Here is a 22,779-nt window from a genome sequence, read left to right on the forward strand (position 1 = left end):
TATTATTGATTCAAGTGATGATTGGTTATTGATTCAAATGATGATTGATTATTGATTCAAATGATGATTGGTTATTGATTCAAATGATGATTTATTATTGATTCAAGTGATGATTTATTATTGATTCAAGTGATGATTTATTATTGATTCAAATGATGATTTATTATTGATTCAAATGATGATTTATTATTGATTCAAATGATGATTTATTATTGATTCAAATGATGATTTATTATTGATTCAAATGATGATTGATTATTGATTCAAGTGATGATTGGTTATTGATTCAAATGATGATTGATTATTGATTCAAGTGATGATTTATTATTGATTCAAATGATGATTGGTTATTGATTCAAATGATGATTGGTTATTGATTCAAATGATGATTTATTATTGATTCAAGTGATGATTTATTATTGATTCAAATGATGATTTATTATTGATTCAAGTGATGATTTATTATTGATTCAAATGATGATTGGTTATTGATTCAAGTGATGATTTATTATTGATTCAAATGATAATTTATTATTGATTCAAATGATAATTTATTATTGATTCAAATGATGATTTATTATTGATTCAAGTGATGATTTATTATTGATTCAAGTGATGATTTATTATTGATTCAAATGATGATTGGTTATTGATTCAAATGATGATTTATTATTGATTCAAGTGATGATTGATTATTGATTCAAATGATGATTTATTATTGATTCAAATGATGATTTATTATTGATTCAAATGATGATTGATTATTGATTCAAGTGATGATTGGTTATTGATTCAAGTGATGATTGGTTATTGATTCAAATGATGATTGATTATTGATTCAAGTGATGATTTATTATTGATTCAAATGATGATTGGTTATTGATTCAAATGATGATTGGTTATTGATTCAAATGATGATTTATTATTGATTCAAGTGATGATTTATTATTGATTCAAATGATGATTTATTATTGATTCAAGTGATGATTTATTATTGATTCAAGTGATGATTTATTATTGATTCAAATGATGATTGGTTATTGATTCAAATGATGATTTATTGATTCAAGTGATGATTTATTATTGATTCAAGTGATGATTGGTTATTGATTCAAATGATGATTGATTATTGATTCAAATGATGATTGGTTATTGATTCAAATGATGATTTATTATTGATTCAAGTGATGATTTATTATTGATTCAAGTGATGATTTATTATTGATTCAAATGATGATTTATTATTGATTCAAATGATGATTTATTATTGATTCAAATGATGATTTATTATTGATTCAAATGATGATTGATTATTGATTCAAGTGATGATTGGTTATTGATTCAAGTGATGATTGGTTATTGATTCAAATGATGATTGATTATTGATTCAAGTGATGATTGGTTATTGATTCAAATGATGATTTATTATTGATTCAAATTATGATTAATTATTGATTCAAGTGATGATTTATTATTGATTCAAGTGATGATTGGTTATTGATTCAAGTGATGATTTATTATTGATTCAAGTGATGATTGATTATTGATTCAAATGATGATTTATTATTGATTCAAATGATGATTGATTATTGATTCAAATGATGATTTATTATTGATTCAAATGATGATTTATTATTGATTCAAGTGATGATTTATTATTGATTCAAGTGATGATTTATTATTGATTCAAGTGATGATTGGTTATTGATTCAAGTGATGATTGGTTATTGATTCAAGTGATGATTGGTTATTGATTCAAATGATGATTGATTATTGATTCAAATGATGATTTATTATTGATTCAAGTGATGATTTATTATTGATTCAAGTGATGATTTATTATTGATTCAAGTGATGATTGATTATTGATTCAAGTGATGATTGATTATTGATTCAAATGATGATTGGTTATTGATTCAAGTGATGATTTATTATTGATTCAAATGATGATTGGTTATTGATTCAAGTGATGATTGATTATTGATTCAAGTGATGATTTATTATTGATTCAAATGATGATTGGTTATTGATTCAAGTGATGATTGATTATTGATTCAAGTGATGATTGATTATTGATTCAAATGATGATTTATTATTGATTCAAATGATGATTTATTATTGATTCAAGTGATGATTGATTATTGATTCAAGTGATGATTGATTATTGATTCAAGTGATGATTTATTATTGATTCAAGTGATGATTGATTATTGATTCAAGTGATGATTGATTATTGATTCAAGTGATGATTGATTATTGATTCAAATGATGATTGGTTATTGATTAAAATGATGATTGGTTATTGATTCAAATGATGATTGGTTATTGATTCAAGTGATGATTGATTATTGATTCAAGTGATGATTGATACTTGATTCAAATGATGATTGGTTATTGATTCAAGTGATGATTGATTATTGATTCAAATGATGATTGGTTATTGATTCAAGTGATGATTTATTATTGATTCAAATGATGATTGATTATTGATTCAAGTGATGATTGGTTATTGATTCAAATGATGATTTATTATTGATTCAAATGATGATTGGTTATTGATTCAAATGATGATTGGTTATTGATTCAAATGATGATTGGTTATTGATTCAAATGATGATTGGTTATTGATTCAAATGATGATTTATTATTGATTCAAGTGATGATTTATTATTGATTCAAATGATGATTTATTATTGATTCAAGTGATGATTTATTATTGATTCAAATGATGATTTATTATTGATTCAAGTGATGATTTATTATTGATTCAAGTGATGATTTATTATTGATTCAAATGATGATTGATTATTGATTCAAATGATGATTGATTATTGATTCAAATGATGATTTATTATTGATTCAAATGATTTATTATTGATTCAAATGATGATTGATTATTGATTCAAATGATGATTTATTATTGATTCAAGTGATGATTTATTATTGATTCAAATGATGATTTATTATTGATTCAAATGATCATTTATTATTGATTCAAATGATGATTTATTATTGATTCAAATGATGATTTATTATTGATTCAAATGATAATTTATTATTGATTCAAATGATAATTTATTATTGATTCAAATGATGATTTATTATTGATTCAAGTGATGATTTATTATTGATTCAAGTGATGATTTATTATTGATTCAAATGATGATTGGTTATTGATTCAAATGATGATTTATTATTGATTCAAGTGATGATTGATTATTGATTCAAATGATGATTTATTATTGATTCAACTGATGATTTATTATTGATTCAAATGATGATTGATTATTGATTCAAGTGATGATTGGTTATTGATTCAAGTGATGATTGGTTATTGATTCAAATGATGATTGATTATTGATTCAAGTGATGATTTATTATTGATTCAAATGATGATTGGTTATTGATTCAAATGATGATTGGTTATTGATTCAAATGATGATTTATTATTGATTCAAGTGATGATTTATTATTGATTCAAATGATGATTTATTATTGATTCAAATGATGATTGGTTATTGATTCAAATGATGATTGGTTATTGATTCAAATGATGATTTATTATTGATTCAAGTGATGATTTATTATTGATTCAAATGATGATTTATTATTGATTCAAGTGATGATTTATTATTGATTCAAGTGATGATTTATTATTGATTCAAGTGATGATTTATTATTGATTCAAATGATGATTGGTTATTGATTCAAATGATGATTTATTATTGATTCAAGTGATGATTGGTTATTGATTCAAATGATGATTGATTATTGATTCAAATGATGATTGGTTATTGATTCAAATGATGATTTATTATTGATTCAAGTGATGATTTATTATTGATTCAAGTGATGATTTATTATTGATTCAAATGATGATTTATTATTGATTCAAATGATGATTTATTATTGATTCAAATGATGATTTATTATTGATTCAAATGATGATTGATTATTGATTCAAGTGATGATTGGTTATTGATTCAAGTGATGATTGGTTATTGATTCAAATGATGATTGATTATTGATTCAAGTGATGATTTATTATTGATTCAAATGATGATTGGTTATTGATTCAAATGATGATTGGTTATTGATTCAAATGATGATTTATTATTGATTCAAGTGATGATTTATTATTGATTCAAATGATGATTTATTATTGATTCAAGTGATGATTTATTATTGATTCAAATGATGATTGGTTATTGATTCAAGTGATGATTTATTATTGATTCAAATGATAATTTATTATTGATTCAAATGATAATTTATTATTGATTCAAATGATAATTTATTATTGATTCAAATGATGATTTATTATTGATTCAAGTGATGATTTATTATTGATTCAAGTGATGATTTATTATTGATTCAAATGATGATTGGTTATTGATTCAAATGATGATTTATTATTGATTCAAGTGATGATTGATTATTGATTCAAATGATGATTTATTATTGATTCAAATGATGATTTATTATTGATTCAAATGATGATTGATTATTGATTCAAGTGATGATTGGTTATTGATTCAAGTGATGATTGGTTATTGATTCAAATGATGATTGATTATTGATTCAAGTGATGATTGATTATTGATTCAAATGATGATTGGTTATTGATTCAAATGATGATTGGTTATTGATTCAAATGATGATTTATTATTGATTCAAGTGATGATTTATTATTGATTCAAATGATGATTTATTATTGATTCAAGTGATGATTTATTATTGATTCAAGTGATGATTTATTATTGATTCAAATGATGATTGGTTATTGATTCAAATGATGATTTATTATTGATTCAAGTGATGATTGGTTATTGATTCAAATGATGATTGATTATTGATTCAAATGATGATTGGTTATTGATTCAAATGATGATTTATTATTGATTCAAGTGATGATTTATTATTGATTCAAGTGATGATTTATTATTGATTCAAATGATGATTTATTATTGATTCAAATGATGATTTATTATTGATTCAAATGATGATTTATTATTGATTCAAGTTATGATTGGTTATTGATTCAAGTGATGATTGGTTATTGATTCAAATGATGATTGATTATTGATTCAAGTGATGATTGGTTATTGATTCAAATGATGATTTATTATTGATTCAAATGATGATTAATTATTGATTCAAGTGATGATTTATTATTGATTCAAGTGATGATTGGTTATTGATTCAAGTGATGATTTATTATTGATTCAAGTGATGATTTATTATTGATTCAAGTGATGATTGATTATTGATTCAAATGATGATTTATTATTGATTCAAATGATGATTGATTATTGATTCAAATGATGATTGATTATTGATTCAAATGATGATTTATTATTGATTCAAGTGATGATTTATTATTGATTCAAGTGATGATTTATTATTGATTCAAGTGATGATTTATTATTGATTCAAGTGATGATTGGTTATTGATTCAAGTGATGATTGGTTATTGATTCAAGTGATGATTGGTTATTGATTCAAGTGATGATTGGTTATTGATTCAAGTGATGATTTATTATTGATTCAAGTGATGATTGATTATTGATTCAAATGATGATTTATTATTGATTCAAATGATTATTTATTATTGATTCAAATGATGATTGATTATTGATTAAAATGATGATTTATTATTGATTCAAGTGATGATTGATTATTGATTCAAATGATGATTGGTTATTGATTCAAGTGATGATTTATTATTGATTCAAATGATGATTGGTTATTGATTCAAGTGATGATTGATTATTGATTCAAGTGATGATTTATTATTGATTCAAATGATGATTGGTTATTGATTCAAGTGATGATTGATTATTGATTCAAGTGATGATTGATTATTGATTCAAATGATGATTTATTATTGATTCAAATGATGATTTATTATTGATTCAAGTGATGATTGATTATTGATTCAAGTGATGATTGATTATTGATTCAAGTGATGATTTATTATTGATTCAAGTGATGATTGATTATTGATTCAAGTGATGATTGATTATTGATTCAAGTGATGATTGATTATTGATTCAAATGATGATTGGTTATTGATTAAAATGATGATTGGTTATTGATTCAAATGATGATTGGTTATTGATTCAAGTGATGATTGATTATTGATTCAAGTGATGATTGATACTTGATTCAAATGATGATTGGTTATTGATTCAAGTGATGATTGATTATTGATTCAAGTGATGATTTATTATTGATTCAAATGATGATTGATTATTGATTCAAATGATGATTTATTATTGATTCAAGTGATGATTGGTTATTGATTCAAATGATGATTGATTATTGATTCAAATGATGATTGGTTATTGATTCAAGTGATGATTTATTATTGATTCAAATGATGATTGGTTATTGATTCAAGTGATGATTGATTATTGATGCAAGTGATGATTTATTATTGATTCAAATGATGATTGGTTATTGATTCAAGTGATGATTGATTATTGATTCAAGTGATGATTGATTATTGATTCAAATGATGATTTATTATTGATTCAAATGATGATTTATTATTGATTCAAGTGATGATTGATTATTGATTCAAGTTATGATTGATTATTGATTCAAGTGATGATTTATTATTGATTCAAGTGATGATTGATTATTGATTCAAGTGATGATTGATTATTGATTCAAGTGATGATTGATTATTGATTCAAATGATGATTGATTATTGATTCAAATGATGATTTATTATTGATTCAAGTGATGATTGGTTATTGATTCAATTGATGATTGATTATTGATTCAAATGATGATTGGTTATTGATTCAAGTGATGATTTATTATTGATTCAAATGATGATTTATTATTGATTCAAATGATGATTTATTATTGATTCAATTGATGATTGATTATTGATTCAAGTGATGATTTATTATTGATTCAAATGATGATTTATTATTTATTCAAATGATGATTGATTATTGATTCAATTGATGATTGATTATTGATTCAAATGATAATTGATTATTGACTCAAATGAGGATTTATTATTGATTCAAGTGATGATTGGTTATTGATTCAATTGATGATTGATTATTGATTAAAGTGATGATTTATTATTGATTCAAATGATGATTTATTATTGATTCAAATGATGATTGATTATTGATTCAAATGATTGATTATTGATTCAATTGATGATTGATTATTGATTCAATTGATGATTGATTATTGATTCAAGTGATGATTTATTATTGATTCAAATGATGATTGATTATTGATTCAAATGATGATTGATTATTGATTCAAATGATGATTTATTATTGATTCAAATGATGATTGATTATTGATTCAAATGATGATTTATTATTGATTCAAATGATGATTTATTATTGATTCAAATGATGATTGATTATTGATTCAATTGATGATTGATTATTGATTCAATTGATGATTTATTATTGATTCAAATGATGATTGGTTATTGATTCAAGTGATGATTGGTTATTGATTCAATTGATGATTGGTTATTGATTCAAGTGATGATTGATTATTGATTCAATTGATGATTGATTATTGATTCAAATGATGATTGATTATTTATTCAAATGAGGATTGGTTATTGATTCAAATGATGATTGATTATTTATTCAAATGATGATTGATTATTGATTCAAATGATGATTGATTATTTATTCAAATGAGGATTGGTTATTGATTCAAATGATGATTGATTATTTATTCAAATGATGATTGGTTATTGATTCAAGTGATGATTGGTTATTGATTCAATTGATGATTGGTTATTGATTCAAGTGATGATTGATTATTGATTCAAATGATGATTGATTATTGATTCAAATGATGATTGATTATTTATTCAAATGAGGATTGGTTATTGATTCAAATGATGATTGATTATTGATTCAAATGATGATTGATTATTGATTCAAATGATGATTGATTATTTATTCAAATGATGATTGATTATTGATTCAATTGATGATTTATTATTGATTCAAATGATGATTGGTTATTGATTCAAGTGATGATTGGTTATTGATTCAAATGATGATTGGTTATTGATTCAATTGATGATTGATTATTGATTCAAATGATGATTGATTATTGATTCAAATGATGATTGATTATTTATTCAAATGAGGATTGATTATTGATTCAAATGATGATTGATTATTGATTCAATTGATGATTTATTATTGATTCAAATGATGATTGGTTATTGATTCAAGTGATGATTGGTTATTGATTCAATTGATGATTGGTTATTGATTCAAGTGATGATTGATTATTGATTCAATTGATGATTGATTATTGATTCAAATGATGATTGATTATTGATTCAAATGATGATTGATTATTGATTCAAATGATGATTGATTATTGATTCAAATGATGATTGGTTATTGATTCAAGTGATGATTGGTTATTGATTCAAATGATTATTGGTTATTGATTCAAATGATGATTTATTATTGATTCAAATGATGATTGATTATTGATTCAAGTGATGATTGATTATTGATTCAATTGATGATTGGTTATTGATTCAATTGATGATTGATTATTGATTCAATTGATGATTGATTATTGATTCAATTGATGATTGGTTATTGATTCAATTGATGATTGGTTATTGATTCAAATGATGATTGATTATTGATTCAATTGATGATTGGTTATTGATTCAATTGATGATTGATTATTGATTCAATTGATGATTGGTTATTGATTCAAGTGATGATTGATTATTGATTCAATTGATGATTGGTTATTGATTCAATTGATGATTGATTATTGATTCAATTGATGATTGATTATTGATTCAATTGATGATTGGTTATTGATTCAATTGATGATTGGTTATTGATTCAAATGATGATTGATTATTTATTCAAATGATGATTGGTTATTGATTCAATTGATGATTGGTTATTGATTCAATTGATGATTGGTTATTGATTCAATTGATGATTGATTATTGATTCAATTGATGATTGATTATTGATTCAAGTGATGATTGATTATTGATTCAATTGATGATTGGTTATTGATTCAAGTGATGATTGATTATTGATTCAATTGATGATTGATTATTGATTCAAGTGATGATTGATTATTGATTCAATTGATGATTGGTTATTGATTCAAATGATGATTGGTTATTGATTCAAGTGATGATTGATTATTGATTCAATTGATGATTGATTATTGATTCAAATGATGATTGATTATTGATTCAAATGATGATTGATTATTTATTCAAATGATGATTGGTTATTGATTCAAGTGATGATTGGTTATTGATTCAAATGATGATTGGTTATTGATTCAAGTGATGATTGGTTATTGATTCAAATGATGATTGGTTATTGATTCAAATGATGATTTATTATTGATTCAAATGATGATTGATTATTGATTCAAGTGATGATTGATTATTGATTCAATTGATGATTGGTTATTGATTCAATTGATGATTGATTATTGATTCAATTGATGATTGATTATTGATTCAATTGATGATTGATTATTGATTCAAGTGATGATTTATTATTGATTCAAATGATGATTGGTTATTGATTCAAGTGATGATTGGTTATTGATTCAATTGATGATTGGTTATTGATTCAAATGATGATTGATTATTGATTCAATTGATGATTGATTATTGATTCAATTGATGATTGATTATTGATTCAAGTGATGATTGATTATTGATTCAATTGATGATTGATTATTGATTCAAGTGATGATTGGTTATTGATTCAAGTGATGATTGATTATTGATTCAAATGATGATTGATTATTGATTCAAATGATGATTGATTATTGATTCAATTGATGATTGATTATTGATTCAATTGATGATTGATTATTGATTCAAGTGATGATTGATTATTGATTCAAATGATGATTGATTATTTATTCAAATGATGATTGGTTATTGATTCAAGTGATGATTGATTATTGATTCAAATGATGATTGGTTATTGATTCAAATGATGATTGATTATTGATTCAATTGATGATTGATTATTGATTCAATTGATGATTGATTATTGATTCAATTGATGATTGGTTATTGATTCAAATGATGATTGATTATTGATTCAAATGATGATTGGTTATTGATTCAAATGATGATTGGTTATTGATTCAATTTATGATTGATTATTGATTCAATTGATGATTGATTATTGATTCAATTGATGATTTATTATTGATTCAAATGATGATTGATTATTGATTCAAATGATGATTGATTATTGATTCAATTGATGATTGATTATTGATTCAAGTGATGATTTATTATTGATTCAATTGATGATTGATTATTGATTCAATTGATGATTGATTATTGATTCAAGTTATGATTGGTTATTGATTCAAATGATGATTGGTTATTGATTCAAGTGATGATTGGTTATTGATTCAAATGATGATTGATTATTGATTCAATTGATGATTGGTTATTGATTCAATTGATGATTGGTTATTGATTCAAATGATGATTGGTTATTGATTCAAGTGATGATTGGTTATTGATTCAAATGATGATTGATTATTGATTCAATTGATGATTGGTTATTGATTCAATTGATGATTATTGATTCAAATGATGATTGATTATTGATTCAAGTGATGATTTATTATTGATTCAAATGATGATTGATTATTGATTCAAATGATGATTTATTATTGATTCAAGTGATGATTGGTTATTGATTCAATTGATGATTGATTATTGATTCAAATGATGATTGGTTATTGATTCAAATGATGATTTATTATTGATTCAAGTGATGATTGGTTATGGATTCAAATGATGATTGATTATTGATTCAAATGATGATTTATTATTGATTCAAGTGATGATTGATTATTGATTCAAGTGATGATTGATTATTGATTCAAGTGATGATTTATTATTGATTCAAGTGATGATTGATTATTGATTCAAGTGATGATTGATTATTGATTCAAATGATGATTGGTTATTGATTCAAGTGATGATTGGTTATTGATTCAAGTGATGATTGGTTATTGATTCAAATGATGATTGGTTATTGATTCAAGTGATGATTGATTATTGATTCAAGTGATGATTGATTATTGATTCAAATGATGATTGGTTATTGATTCAAATGATGATTGGTTATTGATTCAAATGATGATTGGTTATTGATTCAAGTGATGATTGATTATTGATTCAAGTGATGATTGATTATTGATTCAAGTGATGATTGATTATTGATTCAAGTGATGATTGATTATTGATTCAAATGATGATTGGTTATTGATTCAAGTGATGATTGATTATTGATTCACATGATGATTGATTATTGATTCAAGTGATGATTGGTTATTGATTCAAATGATGATTGATTATTGATTCAAGTGATGATTGGTTATGGATTCAAATGATGATTGGTTATTGATTCAAGTGATGATTTATTATTGATTTAAGTGATGATTGGTTATTGATTCAAGTGATGATTGGTTATTGATTCAAGTGATGATTGATTATTGATTCAAATGATGATTGGTTATTGATTCAAGTGATGATTGATTATTGATTCACATGATGATTGATTATTGATTCAAGTGATGATTGGTTATTGATTCAAATGATGATTGATTATTGATTCAAGTGATGATTGGTTATTGATTCAAATGATGATTGGTTATTGATTCAAGTGATGATTGATTATTGATTCAAGTGATGATTGGTTATTGATTCAAGTGATGATTGGTTATTGATTAAAATGATGATTGGTTATTGATTCAAGTGATGATTTATTATTGATTCAAGTGATGATTGGTTATTGATTCAAGTGATGATTGGTTATTGATTCAAATGATGATTGGTTATTGATTCAAGTGATGATTGATTATTGATTCACATGATGATTGATTATTGATTCAAGTGATGATTGGTTATTGATTCAAATGATGATTGGTTATTGATTCAAGTGATGATTTATTATTGATTCAAGTGATGATTGGTTATTGATTCAAGTGATGATTGGTTATTGATTCAAGTGATGATTGATTATTGATTCAATTGATGATTGGTTATTGATTCAAGTGATGATTGATTATTGATTCAAATGATGATTGGTTATTGATTCAAGTGATGATTGATTATTGATTCACATGATGATTGATTATTGATTCAAGTGATGATTGGTTATTGATTCAAATGATGATTGGTTATTGATTCAAGTGATGATTTATTATTGATTCAAGTGATGATTGGTTATTGATTCAAGTGATGATTGGTTATTGATTCAAATGATGATTGGTTATTGATTCAAGTGATGATTTATTATTGATTCAAGTGATGATTGGTTATTGATTCAAGTGATGATTGGTTATTGATTCAAATGATGATTGGTTATTGATTCAAGTGATGATTGATTATTGATTCACATGATGATTGATTATTGATTCAAGTGATGATTGGTTATTGATTCAAGTGATGATTTATTATTGATTCAAGTGATGATTGGTTATTGATTCAAGTGATGATTGGTTATTGATTCAAATGATGATTGGTTATTGATTCAAGTGATGATTTATTATTGATTCAAATGATGATTGGTTATTGATTCAAGTGATGATTTATTATTGATTCAAGTGATGATTGGTTATTGATTCAAGTGATGATTGGTTATTGATTCAAATGATGATTGGTTATTGATTCAAGTGATGATTTATTATTGATTCAAGTGATGATTGGTTATTGATTCAAGTGATGATTGGTTATTGATTCAAGTGATGATTGATTATTGATTCAATTGATGATTGGTTATTGATTCAAGTGATGATTGATTATTGATTCAAATGATGATTGATTATTAATTCAAGTGATGATTTATTATTGATTCAAATGATGATTGATTATTGATTCACATGATGATTGATTATTGATTCAAATGATGATTTATTATTGATTCAAGTGATGATTTATTATTGATTCAAATGATGATTGATTATTGATTCAAGTGATGATTTATTATTGATTCAAATGATGATTGATTATTGATTCAAGTGATGATTTATTATTGATTCAAATGATGATTGGTTATTGATTCAAATGATGATTGGTTATTGATTCAAGTGATGATTGGTTATTGATTCAAGTGATGATTTAGTATTGATTCAAATGATGATTGGTTATTGATTCAAGTGATGATTTATTATTGATTCAAATGATGATTGATTATTGATTCACATGATGATTGATTATTGATTCAAATGATGATTTATTATTGATTCAAGTGATGATTTATTATTGATTCAAATGATGATTGATTATTGATTCAAGTGATGATTTATTATTGATTCAAATGATGATTGATTATTGATTCAAGTGATGATTTATTATTGATTCAAATGATGATTGGTTATTGATTCAAATGATGATTGGTTATTGATTCAATTGATGATTGGTTATTGATTCAAGTGATGATTTATTATTGATTCAAATGATGATTGGTTATTGATTCAAGTGATGATTTATTATTGATTCAAATGATGATTGATTATTGATTCACATGATGATTGATTATTGATTCAAATGATGATTTATTATTGATTCAAGTGATGATTTATTATTGATTCAAATGATGATTGATTATTGATTCAAGTGATGATTTATTATTGATTCAAATGATGATTGATTATTGATTCAAGTGATGATTTATTATTGATTCAAATGATCATTGGTTATTGATTCAAATGATGATTGGTTATTGATTCAAGTGATGATTGGTTATTGATTCAAATGATGATTGGTTATTGATTCAAGTGATGATTTATTATTGATTCAAATGATGATTGGTTATTGATTCAAGTGATGATTTATTATTGATTCAAGTGATGATTGGTTATTGATTCAAGTGATGATTGGTTATTGATTCAAATGATGATTGGTTATTGATTCAAGTGATGATTTATTATTGATTCAAATGATGATTGGTTATTGATTCAAGTGATGATTGATTATTGATTCAAATGATGATTGATTATTGATTCAAGTGATGATTTATTATTGATTCAAATGATGATTGATTATTGATTCACATGATGATTGATTATTGATTCAAATGATGATTTATTATTGATTCAAGTGATGATTTATTATTGATTCAAATGATGATTGATTATTGATTCAAGTGATGATTTATTATTGATTCAAATGATGATTGATTATTGATTCAAGTGATGATTTATTATTGATTCAAGTGATGATTGGTTATTGATTCAAATGATGATTGATTATTGATTCACATGATGATTGATTATTGATTCACATGATGATTGATTATTGATTCAAGTGATGATTGATTATTGATTCAAATGATGATTGGTTATTGATTCAAATGATGATTTATTATTGATTCAAATGATTATTTATTATTGATTCAAGTGATGATTTATTATTGATTCAAGTGATGATTGATTATTGATTCACATGATGATTGATTATTGATTCACATGATGATTGATTATTGATTCAAGTGATGATTGGTTATTGATTCAAATGATGATTGGTTATTGATTCAAGTGATGATTTATTATTGATTCAAGTGATGATTGATTATTGATTCAAGTGATGATTTATTATTGATTCAAGTGATGATTGGTTATTGATTCAAGTGATGATTTATTATTGATTCAAGTGATGATTTATTATTGATTCACATGATGATTGATTATTGATTCAAGTGATGATTGATTATTGATTCAAGTGATGATTTATTATTGATTCAAATGATGATTGGTTATTGATTCAAATGATGATTTATTATTGATTCAAGTGATGATTGATTATTGATTCACATGATGATTGATTATTGATTCAAGTGATGATTGATTATTGATTCAAGTGATGATTTATTATTGATTCAAATGATGATTGGTTATTGATTCAAATGATGATTGGTTATTGATTCAAGTGATGATTGGTTATTGATTCAAATGATGATTGGTTATTGATTCAAGTGATGATTTATTATTGATTCAAATGATGATTGGTTATTGATTCAAGTGATGATTTATTATTGATTCAAGTGATGATTGGTTATTGATTCAAGTGATGATTGGTTATTGATTCAAATGATGATTGGTTATTGATTCAAGTGATGATTTATTATTGATTCAAGTGATGATTGGTTATTGATTCAAGTGATGATTTATTATTGATTCAAGTGATGATTGATTATTGATTCAATTGATGATTTATTATTGATTCAAATGATGATTGATTATTGATTCAAATGATGATTGGTTATTGATTCAAGTGATGATTTATTATTGATTCAAATGATGATTTATTATTGATTCAAGTGATGATTGATTATTGATTCACATGATGATTGATTATTGATTCACATGATGATTGATTATTGATTCACATGATGATTGATTATTGATTCAAGTGATGATTGATTATTGATTCAAATGATGATTGGTTATTGATTCAAATGATGATTTATTATTGATTCAAATGATTATTTATTATTGATTCAAGTGATGATTTATTATTGATTCAAGTGATGATTGATTATTGATTCACATGATGATTGATTATTGATTCACATGATGATTGATTATTGATTCAAGTGATGATTGGTTATTGATTCAAATGATGATTGGTTATTGATTCAAGTGATGATTTATTATTGATTCAAGTTATGATTGATTATTGATTCAAGTGATGATTTATTATTGATTCAAGTGATGATTGGTTATTGATTCAAGTGATGATTTATTATTGATTCAAGTGATGATTTATTATTGATTCACATGATGATTGATTATTGATTCAAGTGATGATTGATTATTGATTCAAGTGATGATTTATTATTGATTCAAATGATGATTGGTTATTGATTCAAATGATGATTTATTATTGATTCAAGTGATGATTGATTATTGATTCACATGATGATTGATTATTGATTCAAGTGATGATTGATTATTGATTCAAGTGATGATTTATTATTGATTCAAATGATGATTGGTTATTGATTCAAATGATGATTGGTTATTGATTCAAGTGATGATTGGTTATTGATTCAAATGATGATTGGTTATTGATTCAAGTGATGATTTATTATTGATTCAAATGATGATTGGTTATTGATTCAAGTGATGATTTATTATTGATTCAAGTGATGATTGGTTATTGATTCAAGTGATGATTGGTTATTGATTCAAATGATGATTGGTTATTGATTCAAGTGATGATTTATTATTGATTCAAGTGATGATTGGTTATTGATTCAAGTGATGATTTATTATTGATTCAAGTGATGATTGATTATTGATTCAATTGATGATTTATTATTGATTCAAGTGATGATTGATTATTGATTCAATTGATGATTGATTATTGATTCAAGTGATGATTTATTATTGATTCAAGTGATGATTGATTATTGATTCAATTGATGATTTATTATTGATTCAAGTGATGATTGGTTATTGATTCAATTGATGATTGATTATTGATTCAAGTGATGATTTATTATTGATTCAAGTGATGATTGATTATTGATTCAATTGATGATTTATTATTGATTCAAGTGATGATTTATTATTGATTCAATTGATGATTGATTATTGATTCAAGTGATGATTTATTATTGATTCAAATGATGATTGATTATTGATTCAAGTGATGATTTATTATTGATTCAAATGATGATTTATTATTGATTCAAGTGATGATTGATTATTGATTCAATTGATGATTTATTATTGATTCAAGTGATGATTGATTATTGATTCAATTGATGATTGATTATTGATTCAAGTGATGATTGATTATTGATTCAAATGATGATTGATTATTGATTCAAGTGATGATTTATTATTGATTCAAGTGATGATTTATTATTGATTCAATTGATGATTGATTATTGATTCAAATGATGATTGATTATTGATTCAAGTGATGATTTATTATTGATTCAAGTGATGATTGATTATTGATTCAAGTGATGATTTATTATTGATTCAATTGATGATTTATTATTGATTCAATTGATGATTGATTATTGATTCAAATGATGATTGATTATTGATTCAAGTGATGATTGGTTATTGATTCAAGTGATGATTTATTATTGATTCAAGTGATGATTTATTATTGATTCAAGTGATGATTGGTTATTGATTCAATTGATGATTGATTATTGATTCAAGTGATGATTGGTTATTGATTCAAATGATGATTGATTATTGATTCAAGTGATGATTTATTATTGATTCAAGTGATGATTGATTATTGATTCAAATGATGATTTATTATTGATTCAAATGATGATTGATTATTGATTCAAGTGATGATTGGTTATTGATTCAAATGATGATTGATTATTGATTCAAGTGATGATTTATTATTGATTCAAGTGATGATTTATTATTGATTCAAATGATGATTGGTTATTGATTCAAGTGATGATTTATTATTGATTCAAGTGATGATTGATTATTGATTCAATTGATGATTTATTATTGATTCAAGTGATGATTGATTATTGATTCAAATGATGATTGATTATTGATTCAAATGATGATTTATTATTGATTCAAATGATGATTTATTATTGATTCAAATGATGATTGGTTATTGATTCAATTGATGATTGGTTATTGATTCAAGTGATGATTTATTATTGATTCAAGTGATGATTGATTATTGATTCAATTGATGATTGGTTATTGATTCAAGTGATGATTGATTATTGATTCAAATGATGATTGATTATTGATTCAAGTGATGATTTATTATTGATTCAAGTGATGATTGGTTATTGATTCAAGTGATGATTGATTATTGATTCAAATGATGATTGATTATTGATTCACATGATGATTGATTATTGATTCAAATGATGATTGATTATTGATTCAAGTGATGATTTTTTATTGATTCAAGTGATGATTGGTTATTGATTCAAGTGATGATTGATTATTGATTCAAATGATGATTGGTTATTGATTCAAATGATGATTGGTTATTGATTCAAATGATGATTTATTATTGATTCAAGTGATGATTTATTATTGATTCAAGTGATGATTGATTATTGATTCAAGTGATGATTTATTATTGATTCAAGTGATGATTGATTATTGATTCAAATGATGATTGGTTATTGATTCAAGTGATGATTTATTATTGATTCAAGTGATGATTGGTTATTGATTCAAGTGATGATTGGTTATTGATTCAAATGATGATTGGTTATTGATTCAAATGATGATTTATTATTGATTCAAGTGATGATTTATTATTGATTCAAGTGATGATTGATTATTGATTCAAGTGATGATTGATTATTGATTCAAGTGATGATTGATTATTGATTCAAGTGATGATTGATTATTGATTCAAATGATGATTGGTTATTGATTCAAATGATGATTGGTTATTGATTCAAGTGATGATTGATTATTGATTCAAGTGATGATTGGTTATTGATTCAATTGATGATTGGTTATTGATTCAAGTGATGATTTATTATTGATTCAAATGATGATTGGTTATTGATTCAAATGATGATTGATTATTGATTCAAGTGATGATTGATTATTGATTCAAATGATGATTGGTTATTGATTCAAATGATGATTGATTATTGATTCAAGTGATGATTGATTATTGATTCAAGTGATGATTGATTATTGATTCAAGTGATGATTGGTTATTGATTCAAATGATGATTGGTTATTGATTCAAATGATGATTGATTATTGATTCAAATGATGATTTATTATTGATTCAAGTGATGATTTATTATTGATTCAAGTGATGATTGATTATTGATTCAAGTGATGATTGATTATTGATTCAAGTGATGATTGATTATTGATTCAAGTGATGATTGATTATTGATTCAAGTGATGATTTATTATTGATTCAAGTGATGATTGGTTATTGATTCAAGTGATGATTGATTATTGATTCAAGTGATGATTGATTATTGATTCAAATGATGATTGGTTATTGATTCAAGTGATGATTGGTTATTGATTCAAGTGATGATTGGTTATTGATTCAAATGATGATTGGTTATTGATTCAAGTGATGATTGATTATTGATTCAAGTGATGATTGATTATTGATTCAAGTGATGATTGGTTATTGATTCAAGTGATGATTGGTTATTGATTCAAATGATGGTTGGTTATTGATTCAAGTGATGATTGATTATTGATTCAAGTGATGATTGATTATTGATTCAAATGATGATTGGTTATTGATTCAAATGATGATTGGTTATTGATTCAAATGATGATTGGTTATTGATTCAAGTGATGATTGATTATTGATTCAAGTGATGATTGATTATTGATTCAAATGATGATTGGTTATTGATTCAAGTGATGATTGGTTATTGATTCAAATGATGATTGGTTATTGATTCAAGTGATGATTGATTATTGATTCACATGATGATTGATTATTGATTCAAGTGATGATTGGTTATTGATTCAAATGATGATTGATTATTGATTCAAGTGATGATTGGTTATTGATTCAAATGATGATTGGTTATTGATTCAATTGATGATTGGTTATTGATTCAAATGATGATTGGTTATTGATTCAAATGAGGATTGGTTATTGATTCAAGTGATGATTGGTTATTGATTCAAGTGATTATTGGTTATTAATTCAAATGATGATTGGTTATTGATTCAAGTGATGATTGATTATTGATTCAAATGATGATTGATTATTGATTCAAGTGATGATTGGTTATTGATTCAAATGATGATTGATTATTGATTCAAGTGATGATTGGTTATTGATTCAAATGATGATTGATTATTGATTCAAATGATGATTGATTATTGATTCAAGTGATGATTGATTATTGATTCAAGTGATGATTGGTTATTGATTCAATTGATGATTGGTTATTGATTCAAATGATGATTGGTTATTGATTCAAGTGATGATTGATTATTGATTCAAGTGATGATTGATTATTGATTCAAGTGATGATTGATTATTGATTCAAATGATGATTGATTATTGATTCAAATGATGATTGATTATTGAATCGTCTAATTTATTCAAAGGAAAACTTTTTCACTTTCACAAAAGGTTTGGTTCTTCTTTTCTCAACTCTGCCAATAAATAAAAGTCGCAGGAATTTCTTCTTGTGAACGCATTTTTATGATAATGCATTATTTAGCAAGCGGATGCAGATTCGGAATGGAGACATTAACTGAATTTCAAAGGCATTCTTCAACTACATTTTTTTTCCATCAGATTTAAAACAAAACATTCAAAATTATGGTTTTTAATTTTTGAGATGAGGATTATTTGGATTCTTCGGACTACTGTTATCATCTTGAGTTTTATTTTCACAACGTTTCAGCCATCTTCAGATGTATCTTGCATCTTTCTGTCGAACTCAAGAATCTGCACAGAATTTCGAATGAAACCCTTTATTTAATACATGAGGATAACATGCTCTCATTTCGTCAGCCATGACAGTAAAGAACGGCAAGGTTGTGGAACTCCCTTCCTGCTTACTGTTTTCCATCTACTTACAGCTTTGGTCTTTTCAAGACTAAAGCCAATAGGCATCTCTTGTCTTTGCCATAATCAGCTTTCGTTCTTGTTCGCTCGTTGCATCAAGTGGCTTCATGCCTTGTCTCCAGTGATTTCCATTAAAAAAGAAAATTGTATTTTTGAGTTGCTCGCACTGAGGATTGAACCTTCAATCTCCAGGAATATAAATCGCAAGGATCCGTGGCACAGTGAATAGAGTACTTGATGAAATTCAGTTGAAGAAGTTACATTCTTGCAATGACCCTGTTGATTTTCTTGTACTTTTCCTAACTTGCAAAACTTTTAAGATGAGATTCGCCCCCCCACCCCCCGACTATCACATTGCAGTGTCATGCTGGTTCTGTGCAGTTCTAGGAGGTCCAGATTTGGAATAGACGCATTAATCTGATTTCAAAGAACTTATTCAACTTTTTTATATTTTTTTTTCATCAGATTTAAAAAAAAGAAAAAAAAAAGGGATTCAAAATTACGGTTTTGAATTTTTTTAGATGCAGCTTGATTATTTGGATTCTTCGGACTACAGTTCTCATCTTGAGTTTTATTTTCACAACAATCAATGTAATCTCCAGCCATCTTCAGATGTATTTTGTCTGGCATCTTTTTGTTGAACTCGGGAATCTTCACAGAATTTCAAATGGAACCCTTTATTTAATCCATAGGGATAGTATGCTTTCATTTCGTCAGCAATGATTGAGTAGAAGTATCAAGTAATTCACAAGGACTGCAAGGTTTCAGAACTCTCTTCCTTCCTGCTGTTTTCTTTCTACCTACGACCTTGAGCTTTTCAAGACTAAGGTTAATAGGCGTCTCTTGTCTTTGCAATAACCGGCTTCCATTCTTGTTAACCCTTTACAGAAAGGCAGACTCCTCTTTTAAAACTTCAAATAAAACTTCCTATTTCAAAAAAATTTCAATTATATGTATGCATTTGTAATTTTATTTCATTGCAGTAGAAAAACAAATAATTTATTTTATTTTCCATGTTTTATTTAAAGGCAGAAGAAGACGATTCTTCCGGCCGTGATGGAACGGATGACGAACATAGGGATTCCTTCCGGAGACCTGGTATGAGTTATTCATTTTTATCAATGATCCCCCGCCTCCCATCAGTTTGTATAATTCATGCAGAGAATGACTCTAGATGTAGATGGTGTGTCAGTAAATTCAGGTAGCTTATGTAAGCTGTTGGAATATGCTGAACGCTGATCAAATTTTAAAATATAATATGTCTGTCTGTCTGTTTGTCTATTTTCAAGCTCTATCTCTTCTGAAACTAAAAGTCGCAGAGTAGCGCTAGGCACCTTAAAGGATTGGATTTTTTATGGATCATTATTTTATGGGTGTTTAGCCGGTTAACATAGTTTTTAAGGGGTAAAAGAAATGGGTCAAAAATGAAAAAAAATCGTTATACATTTTGTACTTAGTTTATTTTTAATTTTTTAATCAATTCATATGCGTGTCACGTTGGTACAGTGGTAACGTCACCAGCTTTGGATGCTACAGTTTTGCTTTCGGTTTCAATTCCAGCTGATGGCATCCATATACTTTTGAAAAAGTTATATCGTATGTACCCCTTATGGAATTAAGTTCTCTGAAAAAAAAAAAACATTTGTTACGACACTGAACAAAAGGTAGCCATGTTTTGATTTTTAGACCACGAGGAAGGAAGAAAAGCTATTATTTAACATAGGGGGAGGGGTGTCGGCGCTTTAGACTGAATTATCTCCTTCTTCCCTCCTCGTGGTCTAAAAATTAAAACATGGCTACCTTCAGTTTGCTGCCATAAAAAATTGTTTTTCTGCTGTAAAAAAAACTATTTGATCAAATAAGTGACAAATTTTTTTTTTTTTTTTGGAGAACTTCATTCCATAACAGATACGTACAACATAACCTTTTTTTTTTTTTTTTTTTTTCAAGATTTTCATTTTTTTAATGTCTTGATTAAACTGTACAAGTACCGTTTTAATGTAATGTGAACAAAAATCTTGTTTGACTCCCCCTCCTAAGTTCTCCTCTTGTGAATCCGGTTTTAGTAGGTCATCATACTTCAACCACACTATGCTTTGTTTGGGATTAATGAAATGAAAGGGAGGTAATTCTTTTTCTTTTTGGTCCCTCAACAAAAGGAGGGGGGGGGACCTGTAAATTCACGTTCGTCCTTC

The 22,779-nt window shown here is 25.1% G+C and overlaps 1 protein-coding gene across 18 annotated transcripts in view; it reads left to right on the forward strand.

Moving 5' to 3' along the window:
* LOC145258337 (protein spire homolog 1-like) overlaps nt 1-22,779 on the forward strand; it is a 559,588-nt gene that overhangs the window by 447,852 nt on the left and 88,957 nt on the right. For all 18 annotated transcript variants that reach the window (XM_080116504.1, XM_080116505.1, XM_080116506.1 and 15 more), the window contains one exon: nt 21,613-21,682. In XM_080116504.1, the coding sequence (XP_079972630.1) occupies nt 21,613-21,682 (70 nt within the window). The remainder of the gene's footprint in view (nt 1-21,612; nt 21,683-22,779) is intronic.

The sequence above is a fragment of the Euprymna scolopes genome, chromosome 33, assembly GCF_053919585.1.
Source record: "Euprymna scolopes isolate OS-2025 chromosome 33, ASM5391958v1, whole genome shotgun sequence".
Lineage (NCBI taxonomy): Eukaryota > Metazoa > Mollusca > Cephalopoda > Sepiida > Sepiolidae > Euprymna > Euprymna scolopes.